Source organism: Rhinolophus hipposideros, assembly GCF_964194185.1.
Source record: "Rhinolophus hipposideros genome assembly, chromosome: 10".
Lineage (NCBI taxonomy): Eukaryota > Metazoa > Chordata > Mammalia > Chiroptera > Rhinolophidae > Rhinolophus > Rhinolophus hipposideros.
Window position 1 is genome coordinate 74,639,370 of NC_138056.1, and position 26,109 is coordinate 74,665,478.

At 35.4% G+C, this 26,109-nt stretch overlaps 1 protein-coding gene across 1 annotated transcript in view; it reads right to left on the reverse strand.

The window, feature by feature from the left end:
• Positions 1 to 26,109, reverse strand: part of GUCY1A2 (guanylate cyclase 1 soluble subunit alpha 2) — a 284,653-nt gene that overhangs the window by 17,286 nt on the left and 241,258 nt on the right. Inside the window, exon 7 of the mRNA XM_081065007.1 lies at positions 2,733 to 2,887. Within this exon, the coding sequence (XP_080921133.1) occupies positions 2,733 to 2,887 (155 nt within the window). The remainder of the gene's footprint in view (positions 1 to 2,732; positions 2,888 to 26,109) is intronic.

A 26,109-nucleotide genomic window follows, 5' to 3' on the forward strand; every position in this document is an offset into this window, starting at 1 on the left:
TGGGGATAAGATTATCTGCTCTCAATCACCCTCCCCCCCTCTTAATCTGGTCTCCTTTCTACAACCTTAGTGATCTTTTGAAAGCATAAATCTGGTTAAGTCACTCCTCTGCTCAAAACTCTAAATGTCCTTCATAGCTCTTAGGGTTATCTTGAAGCCCCTTAACTTGACTTATCAGCTTTGGCTGGTCTAACTTCAGTTTCTTTCTCTATCCTCATTTTAGCCCATTCCTCCTCATGCTCTAATACTCTAATCAGAGTTTCTTGACCTAGACATTACTCTATCGTAATTGTTTATTTACCTACCACTTAGTCTGTGGTCTCCTTCACAAGGGCAGAGGTCATATTTACACTATTCATTGCTGTAGCATTAGTGTCTATCATAGTACTTGGAATATAGTGCTACTCAACAAGTATTTGTTGAAAGAAGGAAAGGAAGGAGGAACACAGGGAGAGAGGGAGGAAAAGGGTTATTTTGCAGATAGACTAAGTGTGAAAATACATTTATAAAGCATTAGTAGAAATTACAAGATTTGGGACCAATCAGAGAAGCTGTCTTTTAGAATCTACTTGCTGGCAGCTGAATGTGTCTACCTTTGGCTCCATTTTTGTATTTTGTTTTGTTTAGGGGTGGGGGAGGGCAAGTGCAGACAGTAACAGAACAAAATGTTTCAGTGCTGGCAATGGTTGCAATGATTCATTCCTTCAGACCTATTGATCAACCATCATCACAAACTCAATTAATGTGAACAAGATTATGGAAACTCAGGGACAGTAACCAAATCCACAGACCCTGTGTGCTTGCAAGGCTCCATTATGGGTCACATGTGAACAAAGCCGGCTACAGCTAGGATGACTAAGTTCAGGGCATGAGCTCCTCCCACGGTTGATTCATTCTTTCCAAGTCATTTTTAAAAATTGAGCTTCCACGGCAGTTGTAAATCTACACTAAGTCACACAACCATGAAACATAAGTATAAGCATCATGGTGGGAAAAATCATAACACGGTAAAAAGATTTAGGTGAGCTGGTTGATCTTTAGAAACGTTTCTTCAACTCATGGTCTAGAACACAAAGTGTCAGAATCACTGATCTAGAGAGGTTTCCCAAATTCAAGTCAATATGGAAATTATTGTCAGATCATCTGTATTATGCCCAGAATTGTGTCAGGAAATTAGGAGAAATTTAAGAGGCAAATTCTTATATAAGTACCCTAAAAATGACAGGTAGTTCTTAAGCAACTTTCTCTTGATTTCATATTTATAATTTCAGTCCCCTTACTCATCTGCTCCTCAGGAATCTGGAAATACTTGTCTTTCATCTCCCTCTGTATAGATGTGGTATCAAAACCTTCAAAGTATCTCCATTTTGTTTATTATTACAATCAACTTTTGTTATCTATATATGTAAATTTTCTGCTTGAGGGGTTCTTTTGAAGCCATGTTAATAAAAAATGTCAGTGGTCACTATTTCTACTTTGTAGTTTTACAATGTCATTTCTAAGTCATCTTAATCATGGCACTAACTAAAGAGCTTGCTTATTGCACTTAGCATAACACCCTCTAGGTCCATCCATGTTGTCACAAATGGTTAAGATTTCATTCTTTTTTTATTCCATTGTATACATGTACCACATCTTCTTTATCTAATTGTCCATTATCGGCATTTAGGTTGCTTCCATATCTTGGTTATTGTAAATAATGCTATGGGGACTGGGTGACAAGGTGAAGGGATGAAAAAGTACAAATTGGCAGTTACAAAATAGTCATGAGGACATAAATTATAGTATAGGTAATATAGTCAATAATATTGTAATGTTATATATGGTGCCAGGTGGGTAACAGACTTATCAAGAGGGTTACTTTGTGAATTACATAAATGTCTAACCACTATGCTGTACATCTGAAGCTAACATAAAATAATATTGAAAGTCAACTGCAATTGAAAATTCTTTTTAAATTGCTAAAAATAAAAAAGAGCTTGCACACCAATGCTTGGCATAAAGCCAAAGTCTAACCAGGAGGAGACAGTCATACTGTCTTTTATTCTAGAGAAGACCATCATATTAATGCATTTATTCATTGATTCAATAAATATTTATAGAGTGCTTATGATGTGCTAAATATTCTGGGGATATAATGAAGAGCCAAACAGACATGATCCCTGCCCATATGGAACTTAGTATCTAGTAAGATGACATCTACCAGGCACAAAATAAGGATGAGTTCAATTGTCAAAATGTGTATATTTGTCAAACATGATAAATTGAGTTTGAAGCTTTAATCTGTACTTAGTATATATTTCACGTGAGTGAGTCCTTATTTACATTCATTATTCAAAAGAAAAAACAAACTACCATCTCTGTCTTACTCCTTTGATTTTTATAAACATTGAGGAACACTTTGAAACTATTAGAATTTCTGGTGTAATGCAGACCTTTAACACTGGTTCTCCTGTATTTTAAACAGGTATATCTGAGAAGAACAGAGACTGTGGAAAATGACAAACCTGTATTTACCTCTCAGTCAAGTCAGGTTTTCATGTACTCTTTCAGGGTGCAAGTAAAAGTTTTGTCACAATTGCTGTTTTTCAGACGGGGTGTACCTAATCATATCATCTTAGAAAATGACAAGATCAAGAAAAGGAACAGGGTCTTACAAATAACAGGACATTAGCTAAAGGCGGTGCCAAGGCGGGGGGTGGGGGGGAGGGAGGTGACCAGAGAACACTTACTGGTAAGTGGTTGGGCTGACATTGATGCGCCGAGGGTGACTTCCCGATTCGAATTTGCTGGCCAGAGTGACATTATTTCCAAATAGGCAGTATCGTGGCATTCTTACTCCAACAACTCCAGCTAGCACAGAGCCTGAGTGAATGCCTATCCTCATCTAAAAAATAAAAGAAAAAAAAACAAGAGAAAAATGATATATTTATGTTTTTATTTGGTATGCAATTATTTTAATGAGACCCACTGCTAATTATGTGAACTGTTAAACTACAAACTCCCCAGAACAGGGACTGAGTCTTGGTCATTTGTGTGAACCCAATATCTGGATGAACATGGATGCTGTGGAATAAATGAATGAACGGATTTATTATAGGAAAATAACTACATTTAATTTGCTACATAAATCTGGTTATGTTACAAGTTAAATTGTTTCATTTATACATAATATGTTCTAATACATGGAAAATGTATTATTCTCCCTCCAGTTATTTACACTCACATAAAACTCTATTTTTCCCTCCACAGCATTAAACAGAATTATAAATTAAATATTTATATTTCTGTTTATTTCACTTAAATGTTGGATTTTCCCACGAGAGAAGGATTCATTACTGCTGAATATTCAGCACTTAGTTCTGTACTAAGAGAAAAGTATACACTCAATAGTAAATGATGAATGTTGAATAAATTTCCCAAATTCCCCAACATAGTATTAAAACGGAATTATAGAGAATTCAACTCTTAAGTCTGTCAAGAAGAGTCAACTGAAAACCCTGAAGGGTAAGATAAGTGCTGTATATTTTGCTCTCTGAGAATCTGATACATATTAGTCTGGCCCATGCTTTGAAAGAGTCCTCATTATGCAATTAATATACACTTAAATAAGATTATAGTGATGAAGTTGTAGCCACGTGATCTACACCAAAATAACCAAAGCTAATGGTGACCAACTGAAAAATGCTATGCTTATTTCTAGGGGAATGTGGGCAACTCTGGGAGAGGAGGAGGAGATCTGACCCCTAGATACCCACTAGGTAGGCAGTGTCGGCCCTTCACTACCATGTCTGCTATTGCCACTATCATTTTGATGATAAAAAAGTCATTTTTAGACTAACCCTTGTCATTGGACTGGAGACTTCTGCATGTATCAACCCATAATAAGACAGGCTGAAAACAATGTATCTAGCTGCAGCTCCTAATAACCTCTCCACCTACTCTTTGAAAACTGACTCTAAAATTTATTTGAAAATTCAATATGCTAAAAAGAGCCATGATACATTTGAGAAAGAAGGAAAAAGTTGAAATACTTGCCCTATGAGACATCAAGTCTTTGTATAAGCATATTTAACCAGAGCATGGATATCATAATATTGATGCATAGAGACATAGACTAATAGAACAAATAGCCCAGAAAAAGTTCCTTGCATATAGAGGTGATTGATATATGACAGAGTTGGCATTTTAGATTAGTGAGAAGAAGATGGCATTCCTATTAGGAGGTTCTGGATCAACTGTGTCTTCATGTGGAAAAAAAACATCCAAGTAGATTAAAGATCTCAATGTACAAGGCACAACTTTATAGCTTTGAAAATAGTTGTTTTAATTAAAGTAAAGGTCAATCTGACGTATCAGAAAACCCTAAAATATAGACACCTAAACACTGTAGACTCAGTAACAGTTTCTGCATGAGTGGTCCAGATTGTGAGGCAGCTCAGTTTTCCTTCCTCAGTCAGGGACCAAGTTCTTATCACTGTTTTCCTCCTGGTATCTTGTCACATATTTCTTTTGGAAAACTTGAAGCTGGCTCAGAAGCACCCTCATGTTCCAAGTCACGATGTAGCAAGATAGATAGCAGAAGTCCAACGTATGGGTCATGAAGTTACCATTTAAGGTGATCTTCATTCTTTTCTGTAGATCCATATTTACATCTGGTATCATTTTACTTCTACCTAAAAGACTCCCTTAAACATTTCCTTTTTACTGTAGGTCCACTGGTAATGAAGCCTTTCAGCTTTTTTATGTGTTTCAAAAAGCCAGAATTTTGCCCTCATATCTGAAAATATTTTGGCTAGGTATAGAATTCTAGGTTAATAATATTTTTCTTGCAGTACTTTAATGATGGTGCTCTACTCTTTCCTCATTTGCACTGTTTTCTATGAGAAATTTGGTGCCATGCTTATCTTAATTCCTCCATATGTAATACAGATGGGCCCCAACTTACAAAGGTTCAACTTACAATTTTTTGACTTAACGATTGTGCAAAACTAATACACATTCAGTAGAAACTGTACTTCAAAATTTGAATTTTTATAATTTCCTGGGCAATCAATATGTGCTACGATAGATACTCTCTTGAAATCCTGGCGCATGGATCACAACAGTAAACAACATATTCTACAGTACACTGAGTTGCCACCATCTCTTGTATGTTCTGAGAATGCTTAAGGTAGGTGGGGCTAAGGATGATGCTCAGTAGTATAGGTGTATTAAATTCATTTTTGATTCACACTATTCTCAACTTACACAGGGTTTATTGGGACATAACCCCATTGTAAGTCAAGGAGCATCTGTGTATCTTTTTCTTCTGGCTGCTTTAAATTTTTCTATTTATCGCTAGTTCTGAAAAATTTAATTATGGTTTCCCTTGAAGTTGTTTTCTTCATATTTCCTGTTTTGGAGGCTTGTCCAGTCTCTTGGATCTGTGTGTATTATAGTTTTCATCAAGTTTGGGAAAATTTCAGCCATGTTTTTCTTGATACATTTTTTTCTATTTACCCTTCTCTCTCTTTTCTCAGAGACTCCAATAACATGTATTTTAGGCTGCTTGAAGTATTTCCACAGTTCATTATTTTCTCTGTTTATTTTGGATAATTTCTACTGCAATGTTTTCAAATTTATGAATGTCTAATCTTTTGTTAATTACATCCAGTATATTTTTCATCCCACATATTTTTATTTTCTCCTCTAGAAGCTCAATTTGGGATTTCTTTTTATCTTTCAGGTATTAAATTAATTTTAGGAATATGGAATACAGTTTAAATAACTGTTTTATTACTCTTGTCTGGTAATTCTAACATCTGTTTCAGTTTGATTGATTTTTCTCTTTATTATGGGTCATATTTTTCAGCTTTTCTGTATGGCTAGTAATTTTTGGTTGGATGTTAGATATCAATTTGACTTCGTTTAGTGCTGGATATTTTATATTCTTACAAATATTCTTGAGCTTTGTCTTGGGATGCAGTCAAGTTACTTGGAAACAGTTTGTTCCTTTCAAGTCTTGCTTTTTAAGATTTGTTAGGAAAGTCTTGAGTAGTGTTTCAGGTAGGGCTAACTATTCCCCACTACTGAGGCAAGAACTCTCTGAGTACTACGCTGTTTCCCTGAAAATAAGACCTAACTGGACAATCAGCTCTAATATGTCTTTTGGAGCAAAAATTAACATAAGACCCGGTATATACTATATTATATTAATTATATTATATTATATTAATTATATTATATTATATTATATTATGTTAATTATATTATATTTTATTATATTGTACCTGCTCTTATAGTAAAATAAGACCGGGTCTTATATTAATTCTTGCTCCAAAGATGCATTAGAGCTGATTGTCTGGTTAGGTCTTATTTTCAGGGAAGCACGGTATATCCAATGTCCATGCTTTATGAAGTTTTTCAGTCTTCCTGATGGGAATGGGCTTTTTTGTAAGTCCTGTGTGAGTGCTAGGAACCTTTCCCTCTAATCCTTTCAGGATTTTCCTCCACTGGGCTCAGGTAGTCTTCTCACATACAAACAACAATCAGTACTTTGTAGAACACATAGGAGGCCCTTAAGAAGAGCTCTGGTAGTCTTTGTGGAACTCTCTATTCATTGGTACTCTTGTCTGTGACCTTTAGCTTCCTTGGTTTCCACAGACTCTGAGCTCCATCTCTTCAACTCAGGAAGTTGCTGGGTTCCTCTTGGTTTGCCCCTCCTGTACCATAGCCTCGATATCTCCCAAGGCAACACACCAAGGAAATCATATGTCTCATCTTATTTATTTCCTATCTCTCAGGGATCACTGGCTTCCATTGCCTAGTGTTCAATGTCATGAATACTGTTTTGTTGTTGTTGTTGTTGTTGTTGTGTTTTTTTTTTCTGTGTGTGTGTATGTATTTTGTCCAGCTTTTTAATTCTTTAAGGTGGGAATATAATCCAGTCCCAGTTACTCCATATTGACTGGAAGAAATGAGATACACTTTTTTAAAGAAAGTAAACTATCTGAAAAATTCAGGCCTATTTCTGATGAGATTGTCTATTTGGATTTAAAGGTGAAGATAATGCTAAATAGTAATATTAATTTTAAACAAGATCAGAATAAAAAACTTTTCTCTAAAATTAGCAAAGTACTTTCTTTGGGTTTATGTTTGCTTTCAGGAGGCCGACTTATTATATTAAATTACTTTGTGTAATACAGGCTTGCCTAAAAAACACCTAGGCCTTAGATAAAAAAATTGTTAGTCTGGGCCTGTGATCACTATAGTGGTATTTTAAGCAGAAGGAGAGCAGAAGTAAATATCACACTGACCCATTTTAGAGCTTATTTATTCTGTGCTCTTTGTTTGAGAAAAAGAATCCACCCTCCACACCAATTAGGTCGGCATTATCTTTTTTTTTTTTTTTTTTTACAGGACTTTATTGGGGAACGGTGTGTACTTCTAGGACTTTTTCTAAGTCAAGTTGTTGTCCTTTCAATCTTAGCTGTGGAGGGTGTAGCTCAGCTCCAGGTCCAGTTGCCGTTGTTAGTTGCAGGGGGCGCAGCCCACCATCCCTTGTGGGAGTCCATCCGGCAACCTTGTAGTTGAGAGCCCGCCCTCCAACCAACTGAGCCATCTGGCATTGGCCCCCTACACCAATTATATATAAGGCTTATATAGCTCCACCTCTGCCTCCTTTTAAAAGAAGCTGTTTTATTTGTTTGTTTGTTTGTTTATTTATTTATTTATTTATTTACCAAATGATCAGAATGAGAATTATTATAACCTGAAAAATGCCAAGGACAAAACCCCTCATATCCTTGAGGGAATGGATGGAGAAATGGTCATTAAAAAAAAAAAAGTTATCTCTTAGAAGGCCACCTAAAACATACGTATCAATCACCACAAAAACAGCAGAGATTCACTATCACTACCCTATAACAGAACAGGACTCAGAGAATTATTTAAACTTGAAAGTAAAGAGATACCGTTGGGAACTTAAAAAGTGAATCACCAGACTCTGCTCTCTTTGCATTTCTTTTGACAACTTATCCAAATCGTCCAGGAACTGTTGCCTACATAAGGAAATGACTGCGTGCGTCATTCAGAATATGCCCACAGCATCTAGCAGTTATACAAAACAGAGAGAATGCATTTAACGATCGATGAGGGATTTAGATTCATTTTGGTAAGGTTTAACTTTATTTAAACCAAGCAGTAACATTGGCACCCATCTGGGTGGTATGCCTTAGCTAAAAAGGGTTGCTTTGCACTAAACCAGCGGCTGTCAACTGGGGCCATTTGTGCCCCACAGTGGATACCTGGCAATGTCTTGAGATATTTTTTTATTTTCAAAACCAGGATGGTGAGCTGCTACTGGGATCTATTCAGTAGACCTGGAGATTCCCAAGGCAGCTTCCCCACGGCAAAGAATTTTCCCGTCCAAAATATCAATAGTGCCAAGGTTAAGATACCCTGCACTAAACAGACCCCTGGCAACCTATAAATACTTAGTAAACAAACACACACACACACACAAATAAAATAATAAATGCTTCAACTAGATCAAAGCTTTGATGAATATACTACCCTTCACTCTTTAGGAAAAGTTCATGAAAAAAGTTTGTTCTAGGGATTTGAAAAACACTAACTTTAGGATCTATCCTGAGATTAGAATATCTATTACTCATCTCCTATATTTATATGAAATGTATGAAATAATGCGAAACTCTGGGACACATCAAAATTCCCAATTATCATAGGATTCAGTTATTTTCATAATACTGTACTAATTATTTATGAACTGAGGCACATAAACTGCATTTTTAGATAACATTCCTCCTATAATTCTTAAAAAATAGAAGGTTCATAAGATTTGACCTCAACTAGCCAATACTTCCTCTGGTTTTGTAAGGAAGGAATGTTAGGGTTGGGAGGGCAGCACAGATCCATTAGTTCAGTTCTCTCGTTTTACAAATAACCTGAAGTCCAGAGGGACACAACGAAAAAGCACAACTACCGTAGAGTTGGGGCCAGCTCTAGACTATAGGTTACCTGGCTCTGGGTTCAGTGCACTGAACCCCCAAGGAAATGATGCCTCAGGCTGTTTCTACAAGGCACATCTGACTAATCATCCAATACAATAAAATCATTTAACCTGCTTTGCCTACTGTCTATACACAGAAGGTATACACTTTCCAACTGAAACTCAGAAAAAAATAAGTTGTACATTCTTTAGATCCAACATCAGAAGACTTCCCTCCTGCTTCCACACTAAATCTTTCCTAACTCATCTACTCACCACACCCCCAAAATGCCTAGCCTATCCATACTTTTGCTCAGAGGCACAGACTGCCTCCCCTGAAATACCATCCAGACTCTGTGCTAAGTACTCAGGGCAAAAAGGGGAAAACAAAAGATGCATATTCCCTGCCTTCCTGGAGTTTTCACTTGATGTAAAAGATAGAATAGCTGACTGAAATCATGATAAATGCAAGAAAGTTAAAGTGTAAAAGAGGGCAACAGAGGGGGTGGGGCTGACTAATCTGAGAGATAAAGTTTCCCTTCCGAGTGTACCCTTTGAGCTTAATTCTGAAAGAGAAATGGCTTTGGCTGAGAGGAAGGGGGTGGCAAAGCTATAATTGGATTGGGGGGGGGGTTCTTTCCAGGTACAGTGAAAATAACACAAAGATTCTAAAGCTTAAAGAACTTTGGTGCATTTGAACTGAAGGAAGGTAGACCACACAGAACAAGGTTTCTCAGTCTCAGCACTATTGACATTGTGGTCGAATCATGCCTTTTGCGGGGGATCTGTATTGTGCATTGTAGGCTGCTTAGTGTACCTCTATCCATTAAACGTCAGTTGTAGATTAAAAGCAGCGATTATGTTTTGCTAGTTTTGTTGCATAGCCTAAAGGGTGCAGACTTTATATGCAATCCTGGCTCCACTATCTACTTAATGGTGGCATTCTCCAGCTAATACCACTATGTGTCAGGCAATTCACTTGCATCTATTCTCAGTCCTGCAAATTTTATGAGACTGACTCCACCTCAAGGTCCAGGATTAGGCCCAATGTGGGAAGAGTATGTCAGTCCTTCAGTGTTTGAAATAATTTAAGAATGAAAAGTGATCCAATGTAAGCCAATGAGAGAGCAGATCTCAGAAATTATGTGAGAGCTACAAGAAGAGACCCTCTTTTCCCCAAGACAGTGTGGTGTTCATTTGGGTTTAGTAAGTCCTCACTTAATGTCGCCCATAGGTTCTTGGAACTGTAGCAAGATGACACATAACAATCCAATTTTACTACAGGCTAATTGAAATAAACAAGTTAAGTTCCTATATCATCTTATCGATGTATTAATGAAACAACATTATTCAAGAAGCTGCTATATAGTGTTTCAATGAACAGCTGGTGCCATTTTGGCACCATGACAGGGGGCTTGTAGCTGCAGGGAGGCCCCTGGTTGAGCCTGAGGAAGAAGCCAACTCCAGGTAGGCAAACTAAAGAGAACAAAAAAGAAACCACGTTCATGGTAACATGAATATCGCAGCTACCTCCAGCCTCATGTGAAGCTAGCCCTCCCTCTGAGCTTTTCAATTATTTGAACCAACGCATTCCTTTAATTGTTTATTCTGTCACTTGCAAAAGACAACTCTTAAGTCTTTCTTTTCTCCAGCTATGTGAATTTAGTCAGGTTAACTAACCTCTCTGAAGTTATGTGTAAAATAATAATTATAATACCCTCTTGGTGGGGCTGTTAGCAGAACCCAATGAGATAAAGTACAGGCCCATATTAGGCACTCAAAAAACTTAGTTCCCTTCCCACACCTCACGGTCACTATTGCATTATTTATGGTGTCAAGGACAATGCCCCATACCCATGTATAATACAGTAAATACATGTACTAATTCTGGAATATCCAGGTCAAACTGAAACCATGATTAGCATTATCAGCTAGCAAGTTAATTAATAAATACCAATTTGTGTTGAAAGGGATCCATTTCAGCAAGACAAAATATCCAAATTAAAACAGAAAGGCTATAGTAGAAAACGACTTCAAGTAGAAAAAGCGTTAGTGATTCATGTTTGCATTTAAGTATTGTTCTTAGATTTATGTGATTAAGATGTTAAGCTTTTAAAAAATCTTTAACTGTTTTCATAGTAAGCAGATTAAAATCATTATTCACATTGTTAGGCAAGAGGGAGGGAAACAAGTACTTCGTCCTTTTACCAGTATTAGTAACATGTATTATGAAGTTTTCTCGTAAAATACTCTTTTCACCAATAACATGAGATACATAAATTTCTTTTCATATTTTTTGCCTTGGTCTTTTATTAATAAGCAATATTTCCCTGACAAGAAATAATCAATTAATACTTTAAATTTTAATTTCAAAAGCTCAAGCTTCTTCAGAAGGATACAATCAACTCACGTAATCTATGTAGCTTTTACAATTTCTCCTTGTTTCCCCGATGTGCAAGAAAACAGGGAGAAATATCTCAGTGGATATGAAGCATTTTTTCTTTTATCAGGGGACTCATCCTCCAGTTTGATGGTGTCAAGATGTCACATTCTCAAGTAATATGCTTGGACAAATAGTACTTTGGGCAAAATGTTCCACTGCATTTATTTTGAACATCATAGAAATACCATTCATAGAGATATTTCACTTTATAGAAAATATTTGACAAAAAAAATGGGTTTCCTCACTGGTATCGTAACATTATTTCAGACACAATAAGAAATATAGTGACATTTATAAAATAAAACATGGCGAAATTTTAAATAATTGGCACTTTGGAGTTAGGGGAAAAAGTGAGTTTGTAATCTTGTTTTCGTTGTTTGACGGGGAAGAATAGAACCCTACAAAAGATGATTAGGAGGGCATGCCCAGAATCCTATAGAGGACGGCAGCATATCACAGACAGCTAAGGGGGTACAACAGTTTGGCTCAACTTCACCACTGCTTTCATACAGGGCACTACTTAATGTGTGTGATTAATTAAATACATCCGATACCTAATAAAAAATTAAATTTGACCCACCTTGTAGAAGTGTTATTATTAAGGCCTATAAGCTAAATCTAAAATTTTCCTTTGTGCAGAAAAAAAAATGCTTTAAGAATTGTTTTTCAAGATAAGAAATTGATTTAAAGCAATTAATACACTTAAATATTCATGTATTCAGAAATAACCAGCATATAATTTAGCAAATGAAAAACATACCTTTTTGTTGTAGAAATATGGACAGCTGATATATCATTTAACAACATAGTGTCATAATTTAAATATATATGGAACTGCTTATTATAATAAAGAGTAGCAGCTGAATTAAAAGGTGATAAAGATATTTAAAGAATTTAAGAAAGTGATTGACACTATTTTTCATCAGCATTTATTCTCATTCTGATATGTAGAAAAGAGTAGAAGCTTTTTTTGACATCCAATCTTTGGCTATCTAACCATGATGCTGAGGAAATACTTACTCTACAAATCATATCTCTAACATTAATTCCATTATTCTGTGATACTTTACTTAGTTTATTAAGTACATCTGTATTGTTTAACTGCGTAGATTGAAATCTACTTCTTACCAATATCATAAAGGCATTCCTTGTTAATGCTTTCATTTTTAACAAAGCCTATTAATTGCTAAAATTTCAAAGCTCTTAGAAGTTTCTACTTTGAGACTCTCACTAGAAAATATTGCTACTGACTTACTAATTCTTTCAGTTAACTGACAGAAATCATTTTCTGTCAAAATGCAGATCTTAACAACAAATATTTTGGAAGAAATTTCTATTACTAAAGAAATTTTACTATACTGTGCATTCAAAAAGTGACTTAAAAAAATCTTACATATGTAGAAATGGAATCCTTCAAAAAGAGACAAAGAAATTTAGGAAAGAATTCTAATAGTATGAAGCATGTATTTATTAATTTATCAGTTAATCCATCTAAACTATCAGAAATTTAGTTATCTATTTATTTACTTACTTATCTGAATCTTATTCAAGACCAAGGACCAGAGTCAACCAACAGAATAACTTTCAACAAAAACATCCCTAAGCTGAGCCCTTTTGATAACAACTTGGGAGATGCACAATTTTAAAGAACAGAAAATAACCTCTGCCTTTCATGCCTCAAAGGAAATGTACCTAACAAAATGTGGGGTCTTGTTTGCCTTTCCCTTTTCTTCCTTTCCTTTCCTTTCCTTTTTTATCCTCTTTCTTCCAAAGATCATTACACAACAATTCAACCCCAAGTACTTCCTAGGCATTGTGGATGACACAAAGAAGTGAAAGACTATTCTTTTCCTTCAAGGAACTTGAAATCTTACAAAGTTAAGTAAAGACAGAAATCTTATCTCTTAAGAAAAAATATACATGTAGTGAACAACTGTCACCTCTCAAATTTTAGCTATTGAAATTATTTCGCAATTTTACAAAAAATAAAAATAAAAATTGCAAATATATGACTTTCCCCTGACAGACTACTTAATAAAAGTTCCCCGATGAGAAAAGGGCATGTATTATAACGATGTCCATCCTTACTGTTGATAATTGAATTTCTTTGGGGAAAATTTAGATCATATAAAATTTTAAGAAGTTCTACATATCAGACACAAAACAATGCATTTGATTAGATGTGTAAGCAAAAAAAGAAATTTAAAAAATGAGTTTGATTAAATTACTATCCTCTTTTGTAAGCCATAACTTTTTTGTTTATAGATATCACAGACAAGTTTACCCTAGAGAATAAAAGTACAGTAATGACATTAAACTCCTGAGTTACAATTTAAAACTCTTGCCTACATATTAGAATTAACTTAGGAGTTTTAAAATTGCTGTTTTGGATCTCACTTCCAGATTTTGATTTAACATGTGAAGCTTAGGCATTGGGACTTTTAACCCTCTCCAGGGTTTCTAATATGTATCTAAAGTTTGAGAACCACAAATGTAGAACGTCATTTAAGTTTCACAGATACATTTACAAACTATCAATACTGCAGAAGCCAAGTAGTTTCCATAGCTCTACTCTTTCCCAGCAAATGTTTTTAGCTGGGATTATGTAAATTCTTTCCCATGCATAAACACATACTATATACTACCTTTCAATTTTGAGAAGGAAACACAATATTCCATTCTGCTTTGAAAAGACACAATATTCCTGTATGCCTCTTGAAGACTTTCAAAAGCAATGAAAATACATGTTTAATTAAAATATTAGCAAACAGGGTAGAAATGTGAATACTCCTCAGACTTAATGCATTTCAGTTTGTTGGAGGCAGAGGTTTCCTTGAGACTTCAGCACATCGATTTTGGGATAGGTAGCAACCTAGGCTCATCTATCACATTTTATAGGGCCTCATATGTCTAAGGGCAATGGAACTACAAGAGAAACTTCTTCATCTCTGAGTGTTGGTCATTAAGGGTGCCCTAGTAACAGCATGGCAGCTTGTGGATGCTGAAAGGAGTGTTGTCTCTTTGGAAGTTGTCACAGACTTCGGAATCTGACCCATCACTTTGTTGTATGAACCCGGGCAAATTACTTCTAGAAAACTCATCATCTATAATATGGAGACAATAATAATGTGTACCAGCATACGCTGGTATATAATAAGCATTTCCTCATATCCAGTATGAAACATTATGATTATTAACTTTTACTGGGAAAATAGTGATCAGTTTTATTTATCTTCTCTTAAGGGCTGCGAAATTTTCTGGTTCACACACCTTATTCCACAGATGCGGTAATTGAAAGCAAAGGGTAAATGGCTTGCGAAAGAACACAACAAATTATTAGAGTCCAAAAGGAAACATAATTCTTATGGCTACTGAATTAGTCTTCCTACCATAGTATCTTGGCAGTTCTTTTTCTTTTTCTTAATCCCCTTCTTTTTATTTTCTGAGATAAAAAATGCATAATGATAATCCACGTTTATACAAACCCCATAAATTCTGCTTAGTTATATAGCATTATCAAAGGAACAAAATAAGGGACAGTGTTTTATGAAAAAAGTTTTTTTAAGATTTTGAAAAATAGCAGAAAACTACAATAAAATTCAGATACACACAACATCAAACGTAAATCAAATTATCATAATCAAGTGTAAGGAGACGTGATTACTAAATGTAATGCAGTATCCTAGATGGATTTTGGAACAAAATAAGGATATTAGGTATCAACTAAGAAAATCTGAATATAATATAGATTTAGTCAATAATAATCTATCCATATTGGTTCAGTAGTTACAAAACTAGTATCATACTACTTTTCAGGGAAAACTGGCAGTGGGGTATTTGGGGACTCTTTGTATTATTTTCGCAGTAATTTTGAAAATCTAAAACTGGTATAAAATAAAAAGTTCATTAAAAAATGTAAATCGTATGCTCCTTCACCAATAAAAGGACAAATTTACAAATGTTTTTTATCTTTAAAATTGTTTCCTAGTTTTAAATTCAGATAGTAACAACTAACTCAAGGGATTGTGATGTGGAATAAAATAACTGAATGTGATAATGTAAAATATAATAATACACAAATTCTAAAAAGAAATGAACGAACCAACCAACCAACCAACCAACCAACCAACCAACCAACCAACCAACCAACCAAATGGCAACAGCCTTAAATTCTTTGATACATACATACCCTAACTCTGCTGTATACGGACGGGTATCACTGTTATTATCAAAATTTACTCCATTTGGGCATTAGATGGCGCTCATGCTTGCTTTACTGAGCAGTTTGGTTTAATACCAGCAATCCATCTCTTGTTTGGAGATGTTCCTGGAAGATCTGGACCAATACTAATTTTAGGGATAAATCACGAAAACAAAGTTAACCCCCATAATAAGATTTAAATAAACCTTGGGTTGGATGGAAAATTCAAATGAACAAAAACTAGAAATTAAAAAATCATTACACAGGATTCATAAATCTTGTCCAAGGAGTCCAACGGTGACTTCAAGGCATCCACAGATCCTCTGAACTTGTGTGTGGGTGTTGCACCCACGGCATTTATCAGCTTTTCAAAAGAGTCCATGGATTCCCCAAGATTTGAGAACCATAAGTTTAATATCCCTTTCAGTTTCAAATCATTTCTGTATCTTCAACAACTCTCTCCCACTGAATTTTACATTTAGTACACAATCTTAAAATTTTTATTCAATGAATGAGTAAGTGAACTGATCTGAAGAATAAAAGGAAGTTTTATGCTGGACACAAATGTCACCCTTTCGTTCCTCTAAATAATTGCAGCACTATATTTTCACTATTCAAGTCATTGGATACTCATTCCTCTTTGTATCCCTCATCAATATTTGCAAGCTCAGAATGAAAAACACTTGTAAACAAGAAGCCTTGAATCAATGTTTTGTACTCAATCCTACTTCTGCTTGTCACATTAGTTCAATAATTGGTAAAGTAACAACATCCCAGAACTCTAAACATTATATCCTTAGCTTCTCCCAAATCTGGCTAAAAATTAGGTTCAACTAATTATTGGTTGCAAAAGAAAATAAAAAGCTTAGTCACTGGAGCTAAAATAACTACTCAAAACTCAAAATTGTTTTTTTTAGTGCTGTTTCAGTCCAGATGGGATATTTTAATTTTGATGGTGTCCTCTAGTACAAAATGAAAGAATAATTGATTCTCAGGAATCAATGAGATCATGGACTAGAATAAGTCATCTGATTTAACTAAAGCTCTGCTTTGAAACTGGGTTTTGAGAAAAAGCTTGAAGTTTGAAATTGAAGGTTTTGTAAGTTTTTATTTGTAATTAGCATGCCATTGATCCCATCCAAGCAAGCAAAAGCAAACTAAGTAGGAAATGTTCTTCTTCTAAAAGGGAACTTAATAAACAAAGAACCTACGCAAAGTAGTCATCAAAGACCAATTCTGTGTGTATGATACACACAGTGTCAATTTTAAGAATTTCTTAGCACATAGAACTATAACAGTTAGTGTGTACTGATTTATTTATTTTTATTAAACTACAGCTAACGTATAATGTTATATTAATTTCAGGGGTACACCACAGTTTTTCAACATTTACATACGTAAAGAAGTGATCACCGTGACAAAAGTCCAGCAACTATCTGACACTGTGCTATGCTGTTACAATATTATTGATTATATTCCCTAGGCTGTACATTACATCCCCATGGCTTATTTGTTTTATACCTGGAAATTTGAACTTCTTATTCCCCTTTACCATCTATCCCCCCCACCTTTAAAAATTTTTCAATTAGTTGACATTCAATATTAGTTTATATTAATTTCAGGTGTATAGCATAGTGGTTAGACATTTACATAATTTAAGAAGTGATCCCTGACACTTGGCACTATACATAGTTATTACATTATTGACTATATTCCCCAGGCTTTACTTTATAGCCCCAGGACTATTTTTTAACTACCAATTTGTACTTCTTTATGTCTTTACTTTTTTCATCCTGCCCCCCCAACCACTTTCCCATCTATCACCCCAGCAAATCTAGTAGCCATCTGACACCATACATAGTTATTACCATATTATGACTATATTCCTTTTGCTATACCCTACATCCCCATGACTACTGGGTAACAACCGATTTGTTCTTAATCCCTTCCCTTTTTCACCCCCTCCCATCTGGCAATCATCAAAATGTTCTCTGTATCTATGAGTTTGTTTCTGTTTTGTTTGTTCATTTATTTTGTTCTTTAGACTCCATGTATAAGTGAGATCACACTACATCTCTCTCTTGCTGTCTGACATTCTCCACTCAGCACAACACCATGATTTGTTTTGTTTTGACCCCTTTCCTCCTGATACATGAAATTCAGAATAAGAAATCTGCAGTTTTAACCAACCCAATCTCTCTATTTAAAAATGCATTTATGATTATTACTTTACATTTGGTAATGTATGACTTTATGAAACTATTAGAATATACACTATTGTTTTGGTATATTTTATCATGGTACCGTGTTACCTGCAGATCCTTAAACACACCAATCTGCTTTACCTCCTTGGGCCTTTTTGTTGCTGTTTACCTGCTCAGCTTGCCTTCTACCACCTCTCTGTGGTAATTCGCATCATTTTCATAGACCCAGTTTAGCCATATCTCTGCTCCGTGACTGCGAATAAGTTGTTCCCTCTGCTTTTCTCAATTCTTGATCTATCTGGATGGTTTCTCAGTTTTCAGACCACAGCTTAGAAGTCACTTCCTCCAGGAAGTCTTTCATTCGGAAGTTAGGTATCCTGACATGAATTGTACTCACCATATTTCCCTAGTAGTTACTACACTTTAAAAAGATCATCTTTATTATCTGTCTCCTCTGCTTGGTCCCAAACTCTGGACAAACAAGGATAGCATCCATCTGACTGCGATAGCACCAGCAACTACCAGAGCCTTTCTGCACATAGTAGTATCTCAATAAACATTGCCGGGAAATATAAATTCAAGCCATTTCTTTAAAAACCTCAAAATATAAACTCATGCCTTTTGAATTAGATTTTTGAAATGTATTTTGTTTTCAAATGTCCCTCTTCATAAAAGGAATATCCTAAAAACAATATAATTTTAAGTAAAGAATAACGTGCCAGAAACTTGCCTAAGGTATGCTTCCATTCCTTTTCACTCTACTCTTTCTACCAAGTTAAAAATAACCACATGAACTAACAAAACAAGCTAAGTCAGGTTAAGTGAGTGTATCTGAGCAACGGAACTATCTAAGTGCTGCCTGTGAGAACCATATGCCAGGTGGCAGCCAGGGACACAGCAAAAGGTGGCCAATAACTGCCTCCTTATTGACACTGCCCACTGACACATCTAACTATGATATCTCTTTGAATGGTGCGTGTAGGAAGACATATATATCTTACAATTACCAAAATTATACCAAACACTTCAATTTTCAACGTACCGGGAGCACCAAAAAATGTATACACATGACTTGTATTCTTTTGCTATTGGTATATATTGAGTGTTACAATTTTAATACATTTTCCTTTCTTAAAATGTGTATACACTTTTTTGGCACACTGTATTTTTAAAAAGTTATTTCAGTTAGGTAAGGGTATTAGCAAAACAAAAATCAAGCCATGGTAGAATGTTACTTTTTAGTATACAGTAACACATTTCAATTTGTAACTATTTTCTGTTTCAAGAATATGTTCTCATTGAAAGGAGTTAAAGTGTTTCAAGGTACTTTGAACCAAATATTCGAAGTGGTAAGATAACAAGTTACTTTATGATCTTAAAAGGTAGCTGGTGACAGACTTCTGCATGCTTAATTGTCTGAATCTCCAGTGACATCACAAGGACAGCCTTGGACCCAAACTTCTTAACCCAGATCATTTCTGTCTGCCTTTTAGATAGCCATGTATGAACTGCAGAGTACTTTCAGGGGGAAAAGCCAAATGAAAGCAAATCGTACCCAATTTGCATCTATTTTAGCATGTATGAATAATTCCCATTTTTTCACTAGGTAAACAAGGACAGACCATGGATTTCAAGTATTAAAGGACATTAGACATGCTTCTGAAACCTATTAAGAGTAGAAGACTCAGTCACGTCTATCTTGTTTTTTTGTGATAACCCTGCAACTTTTCACAGTGTCTGGCATGTAAATAGGTGATTGGTAAGTATATGTGCACTAGGTAAACGAGCAAAACTTAAGTAGTACATTGGCAGATTATATTTCTGATTTAGATTATTAATATGGGCTACCGGATGGAGAATGACTTTAGATTTATGGCTGAGCAAGGAACACTACAGGCTAAAAAAGTTCTTAGTTAAATTTGAACAGTTATGCTATGGAAAGGAAGAGACTTAGAGAGACATGTAGGTGGTAAATTGACAGGACTTGGTGACTGAATGTATGTAAAACATAAAAGAAGAGAGTTATAAAGAATGCCCTAAACTCTGTAATAGTGTGCTGGGCATCGTGGATTCAAATAAGGGCTAAAAGAAAAAAGAGTTCCTTTTGGGTAGGAAGAAGATGGTGGGAGACTGTGAGTTAATTTTGAATGGGAAAGTTAAATGTGACTTAAATTGGAATTGGGAAATACCAGCTTTGAAGTGGTTCTAGGAGCCATGGCTGTGGCAGACTTACCAGAATGTGTAGCATGGGAGAATAATTTTGGAAATGTAAAATATTCATGATCATAGTATAACCAAGGATCTGAAGTTAGGTCAGGAGTCTAAAATTTTAGAGCAGGCAGGTAGGGGTTATATGTCAGAGTAAAATGGAGGGACAAAACTAAGTGGAAGTGGAAGATATATGAGAAGACAAGTGATTACATTTAAGGCAATGAGAAAAAGGGAGACCTTGACAGCAAAGCAAACCAGTCAGGACAAGGGTCGGTCCCTTAGCAGAGCCTGCCTAAGGTCTGGAGAAAGAAGAAAGCAGAGAAGAAGAATATCAACGTTATGGTGAGCAAAGAGGCAGGGGCCTATCCTGACAATGGCAGACCAAATTCAAGAGATGTCCTGAGAGACGAGCCCATCTTCAGACTTGCTCTGCTCAGAGTCCCCTGAACCAGGCTCATTGAATCTGGCCAATAGCATCCAGCCACTGGCATTTTTCCACATCTGCAAGATGAGAACATGAATTGGATGACATGAGCTTCTCAGTTAGATGACCTTAGTCCCTTGATCTTGGAAAGAAACCATAGACATTCTTAATTTCTTAAGCCTCTGAAGAATTTCCAATCTGCTATACACAGCACTAAGGTCACATTTTTGAATTGTTCTTTTGACCCAGTCACTTCAAAAGAATTCAACAAGACAAAACAACAACAACAACAAAAAACCACTTATGGAAAAAATAGCACAGATTTCTTAAAAATAAAAAGAAAAACAAATCGTATTCAGAAACTAGAGTTTTGTACATTGAAACCACGAAGGAAGTGTCCTACCTCCTAAATGTCTTTCTAATTGGCTTTTCTTCTTCATTCTTGCTGTCCCTACCTTAGCAGAGGCGCTCATTCTCTTACTTGGTCTATCACACTAATCTCCTGACTTGTCTACCTGTCTCTAGCTTAGTTCCTCTTCAATCTAACAATACGTAGCAACCAGATGGTACTTCCTAAAACATTCTAAGACGTTCATCTAAATAGGTTTCTCTCCCCAGTTGGAGTCTCAGTGGCTCCTAACGTTCAACTGAATATCCAGACGCCTTCACAAGGAATTTGTAATTCTTAATGGCCTGGCATCTTGCCAATTTCCCATCTCATATGACACTTCCTGCCCCTATAATTTTTGCTCTTAAAACACTACGCATGTTGTTGTTTTCTAAATTCACTGATATTTTTTCAAACCTCTTGGCTTTTGTACATGCTATTTCTTCTGCTTGTAACTGTCCTCCCTACCTAAATTACCTAACAAATTCCTACTCAATCTATTAATCTTCAATACTTACTTCTCACAACCTTCACCAGCCACAGTTTGTTGTCCTATCATCTCAGCTATCTTGGTTTCTTGCACATTCCTCTATTTTAGCATGTATGAATAATAGGAGACTCTTGAAATTCTACTGAAGAGATGAAGAGCACATCTATTTGGAAATCCAAATAAAACTTTGGAAATCTCTAAATTCACAATGCCACAGCATCAAATAATTTCTCCCAAAAAATGCTTATCTAAAATGAGACTGAACACAAACCACGTGGATATGCAGATAGTAAACGGCAAGCTAGGCTCACTGACTAGTTCCCTATCCAAGCCTTGCAGCATGGTTGATTTAAATGCCTATCTAGGTGAAAATATTATTTACTACGTATAATTACTCTGTGCTCACTCGTGAATAGTTAAAACTGAAAATGTAAATTTTATAAATATCAAGGATCCCTATTACCACACTTACTTGTTTATACATTTGCCACCCCATCTAAATCTACATTCCAAGAGAGGCACGACTATGTCTATGTGTCGTTGTGTGAGAACTAGCAGATGTTTCATAAATGTTTAATGAATGAAAGAATGAACCAGATACTATCACAGAAGCTCATTCCCTTTTCCCCTGCTTTTGAGAAGCATGACAGTGGGATATCTTCTTGTTGATAAAAAGTATGATTGCTAGAGGAAGACTTACTTCCTTCAATCAATATTGATTCATTTCACTTATTTATTCACACACCAACTATTTTGTAGAGTTCTTGATATATGCTGCACATCGTTCTGTGTGTTGGGGATACAGGAAAACATACAATAGAGGAAGTCGCTGCTTTTACGGTGTTCACATTCTAATGGGGACACACAGTGAGAAAATAAAGAAAAATCCCATACCATCACAAATTCATGCTTTAAAAAAATGTCTGTTCTTTGTAAAACCTAAGAAGGAGTTAGATATGGGGGTTGAAGTTGGGAAGGAAGAACTGATGGGTCTACTGTCTTCTGCTGCTGCTACACAATAAAAACTCTGAGTTTTGCAAAATCCTTGTAGTATTCCTAACCTGTTTGTATAAAAAGCATTATCAATTGAAGGACTAAAATAATTTTTCATTTCTGTGGACTGGGCATGTGACTTTGCAAATGAGAAACTTTTCCAGCAAACTGAGACCTTTAAAAAGGTCTTACTTTTGTCATAGGGACCATATCTTCGCTGAGAAAGCAACATGGAAAAAATATACAGCCAGGTAGTGAAAACTGCTCTTTGGAAGTTCAGTACAATTTAATGAGAGACCATTTTCTGCAATGACACAGCCAGCCTATTATAAAGTCAGCATGGAAAAAAATGGCAGAATACCTCATTTTGTAAATTTAGAAGGTGTCGTACCTGCCAGAGTTATCACAATTAATTATGGCAGGCTAGGAAGATTGAATATATTTTGATAGTTTCTCACAACTATTCTCTTCTCTGGAAAAGTTTTCCCTCTACATGTCCTTCAAGATCCAGCTTAGGGAATCCATCTTTTATAAGTTCTTTACTTAAACCCTTCTTTCAAGATATTTAGTCCTTCCTTACATATTACTGTACTCTATACATACTTCAACTAGTTCACTGATCACACTGTTCTTTAATTATTTATAACAAACCTGCTTCCTATTCTAGATTGTAATATTGTGTCCATGAATATCTTTAATCCCCAGAAGTTATCTTTCTGGATTGGATGAAACAAATGAATAATTATAATCTATTTTCTATACTGGCATAACCAAGCATGTTATTTTAAAGAGATAAAAAAAAAGAAGTCACACCTTACACGGCTAAATGACTTTCTTTAATTAAGATGGTACATTTTTATATTCACATTCTTCAAGTTTATGTAAAGTTAACTTCAAAACACATTTATCCACCTTCATTGAATTTGTTCACTATGACAAAATGGAATATTTAATGAATTTATAACCTATGATTTTTAAATATCAAATATTAGAACTGCCTTTCCATACTGTCAACAACATATTTAGGTGAAGGAGAAAGAGGAGAAGCAGCATTATTATTATTTTCTTAAAAGAAAATGAAAACTTTTATTCCTAACAATGAAATGTTTAATGGGATTAGACTTAGTGAAAAACCAATACTGAGGGCAGGAAATTCTGTAAGCTCTGTCTTTAGGATGGACAATTTGTCTCACTACAGAAAGTAAAAAATGAGAGACAAGTGACTAATTTGTGAACGGGATACAGATACCACTTCTTAAGCAAAGCTAAGTGATAAGAAAATACAAGATAGTATGGAAGATAACAGAAGGAAGACTGGGAGAAAATATAGACTAGAATTTATAAAAACAACGTCATTACTTTCCCCGTCTCATTTATCTGCTACAAAATCATGTGTAGAAATTTAGTTTCTGAGAGAAAAATAATATAGGAATGAAAAAATTCAGACTCGAAATAATCGTAGACAATTGTAATCTACGATTATTCTTCATACATTCTTTTAACTCTGTAATGCTTTCGGAAATAGAACATTTATTTTCCAGCAAATTAACCTATTGGCTACCAAACGTTATATCTGATCAAGCTTGCCAAAAGGACTTATTTTCTAAATCAGTGTTTTTTAAACAGCTGGTTGCAATCTTTCACTGACTTGTAAGGTTAAGTGATGTTTTATTAACTTTTTTTGGTTTTAATTATGTGTGTCTTACACACACACATAAATAATACATATGTGTGCTCTGGGTCAGGGAGTAACATGTATTTATTATGAGTTGTTGCCAAACAATTTGAAAGCCATCATTTTAAAGAACATGAATAAGTTAACTACTATGTTTAGCAGATGTTTAAATACTCTTAGGAAAGATTAACTCAAGGTCTAAATGAACTAAAGGAATGCATACAATACATTGACGGAGGGTCATAAGCAATATTTCCTCGGGAAGATAACTCCCAAACACTGGCCAAGGCACCATTCTCTTTCTACTTTACCTTAAAGACTCACCATTAGGGCCTTTACCCCCAGTTTTATTGAGATATAATTGACACATAACATTGTGTTAAGTTTAACGTCTACAATGTGTTTATTTGACACATTTATAAAGTGCAAAATGATGGCCACCATAGGATGAACTACACCTTCATCCTGTCACATAGTTACCATTTCTCTTTTGTGGTAAGAACACTCTCTTAGCAACATTCAAGCATATGATACAATATTATTTGCTCTACTCACCATGCTGTACATTAGATCCCAGACTTATTCATCTTAGAACTGGAAGTTTGTGCCCTTTGAGCAATATGCCCCCATTTCCATTAGCACTTCTTTAAGACTAAAAAAGTCTGCTTCAAGATCATTCTAAAAGTAATTTTTATTAAAATGAGATGAATTTTTAAGTCTAGTTTATGGTATTAGCTTTTTAGTAAGCTGAAGCTACAGAAAGCCTGGCTCTGAGGGAACAAAGATTCAGAGCATACATATAGTGTCTTCCTAATGAGCCAACTGAGTGGTAGGGGACAAGCAAGGGGGAAGGAGGCGGAGCTTGGCCAGGGGAGGTCCTCAACAGACAGATGGAAAGAGTAAAGAAGCCCAGACTTGATTACCGGAGGAAATCAGGGCATATCTCTTCCAAACATTATCAGTCCTCTCCTTAGAATGGGTTCACTAACTCCTCCTAGAGGAGTATTCCTCTAGCTCCTGGAAAATGAAATCTTTAGCCACATGCAGACTGGTGAATCAGTGTACAACTGTGGGTGTGAATAGATAACAATATATTAATCTCCCCTCTCCTTATTTCCTCTAAGACAAATACTTCTTAGCTTCTTTACCAGTAAAACAAGAAAACGGACCATTTAATAGTAACTAATATTGCACAGCATTTTTCAAATGTGCTTTTTAACTAACCACCTTCTGAAGAACAATAATGCAGGTCTATTATCCCAAGAGAAAACTCAGAGGTGATATGACCCACACAAGTTCACAAACCCTGCAATTATTGGAGCAGGAACTAAAACCTGAGTCTTTGCACTCCAAATCTTTTGCCCTTTGCTTACACTGACCTGCTTTTCCATTTGAGAGAGAACAAAAGGAACCAAAAACAAAGATACACTTCTCTTATCTCATGGTTTTGGCCTAGGCCTGCCATGGCCTCCAGCCATATTAAGAGTAACCTGCAAACCTGAGGGTATTATTCTGGACTTCATTTGTTTATTTATTCTCTTTCACAATAGGTTGTAAAAATACTGTATTTCACAGAATCTAAGGTCTATAAATTATAGCATACATGATTATTTTATGTACCACTAAGAAGGGGAAAAATAAACAATTAACCCATTACATATACTTTCAAATCTCTTAGAATGCCTTTAACAATTACTAAAATACTTCTTTTAAACTTATTTATAGAATTTTTATCATATTCTCTCTGTGCAGCCATGAAAAAATGAGCAAAATAATTTGGTTAAGTTATTCCTAAAAGTGTCTCATTTTTAGACTCTAACTCTTCTGAATCATTTCTGAAATTGAACTTATTGTTGTCCTTGTTTTCCCATCTATGTCATCCTCAGTAACATCTTAAGAGGCTCCACTCTTTAGCAAGCTTTGATGTTAAAACTTCTGGATTTACTGGAAGATGAGCAAAAGAATGTTTGCAGACACTAGGACACATAGTATTTCTTCCAATAATCCTTTGCAGACACTAGGACACATGTAGATTGAAACAACTAGGGTGCATTTGTGTACACGTGCTCCGGGAAATAACTTTACATA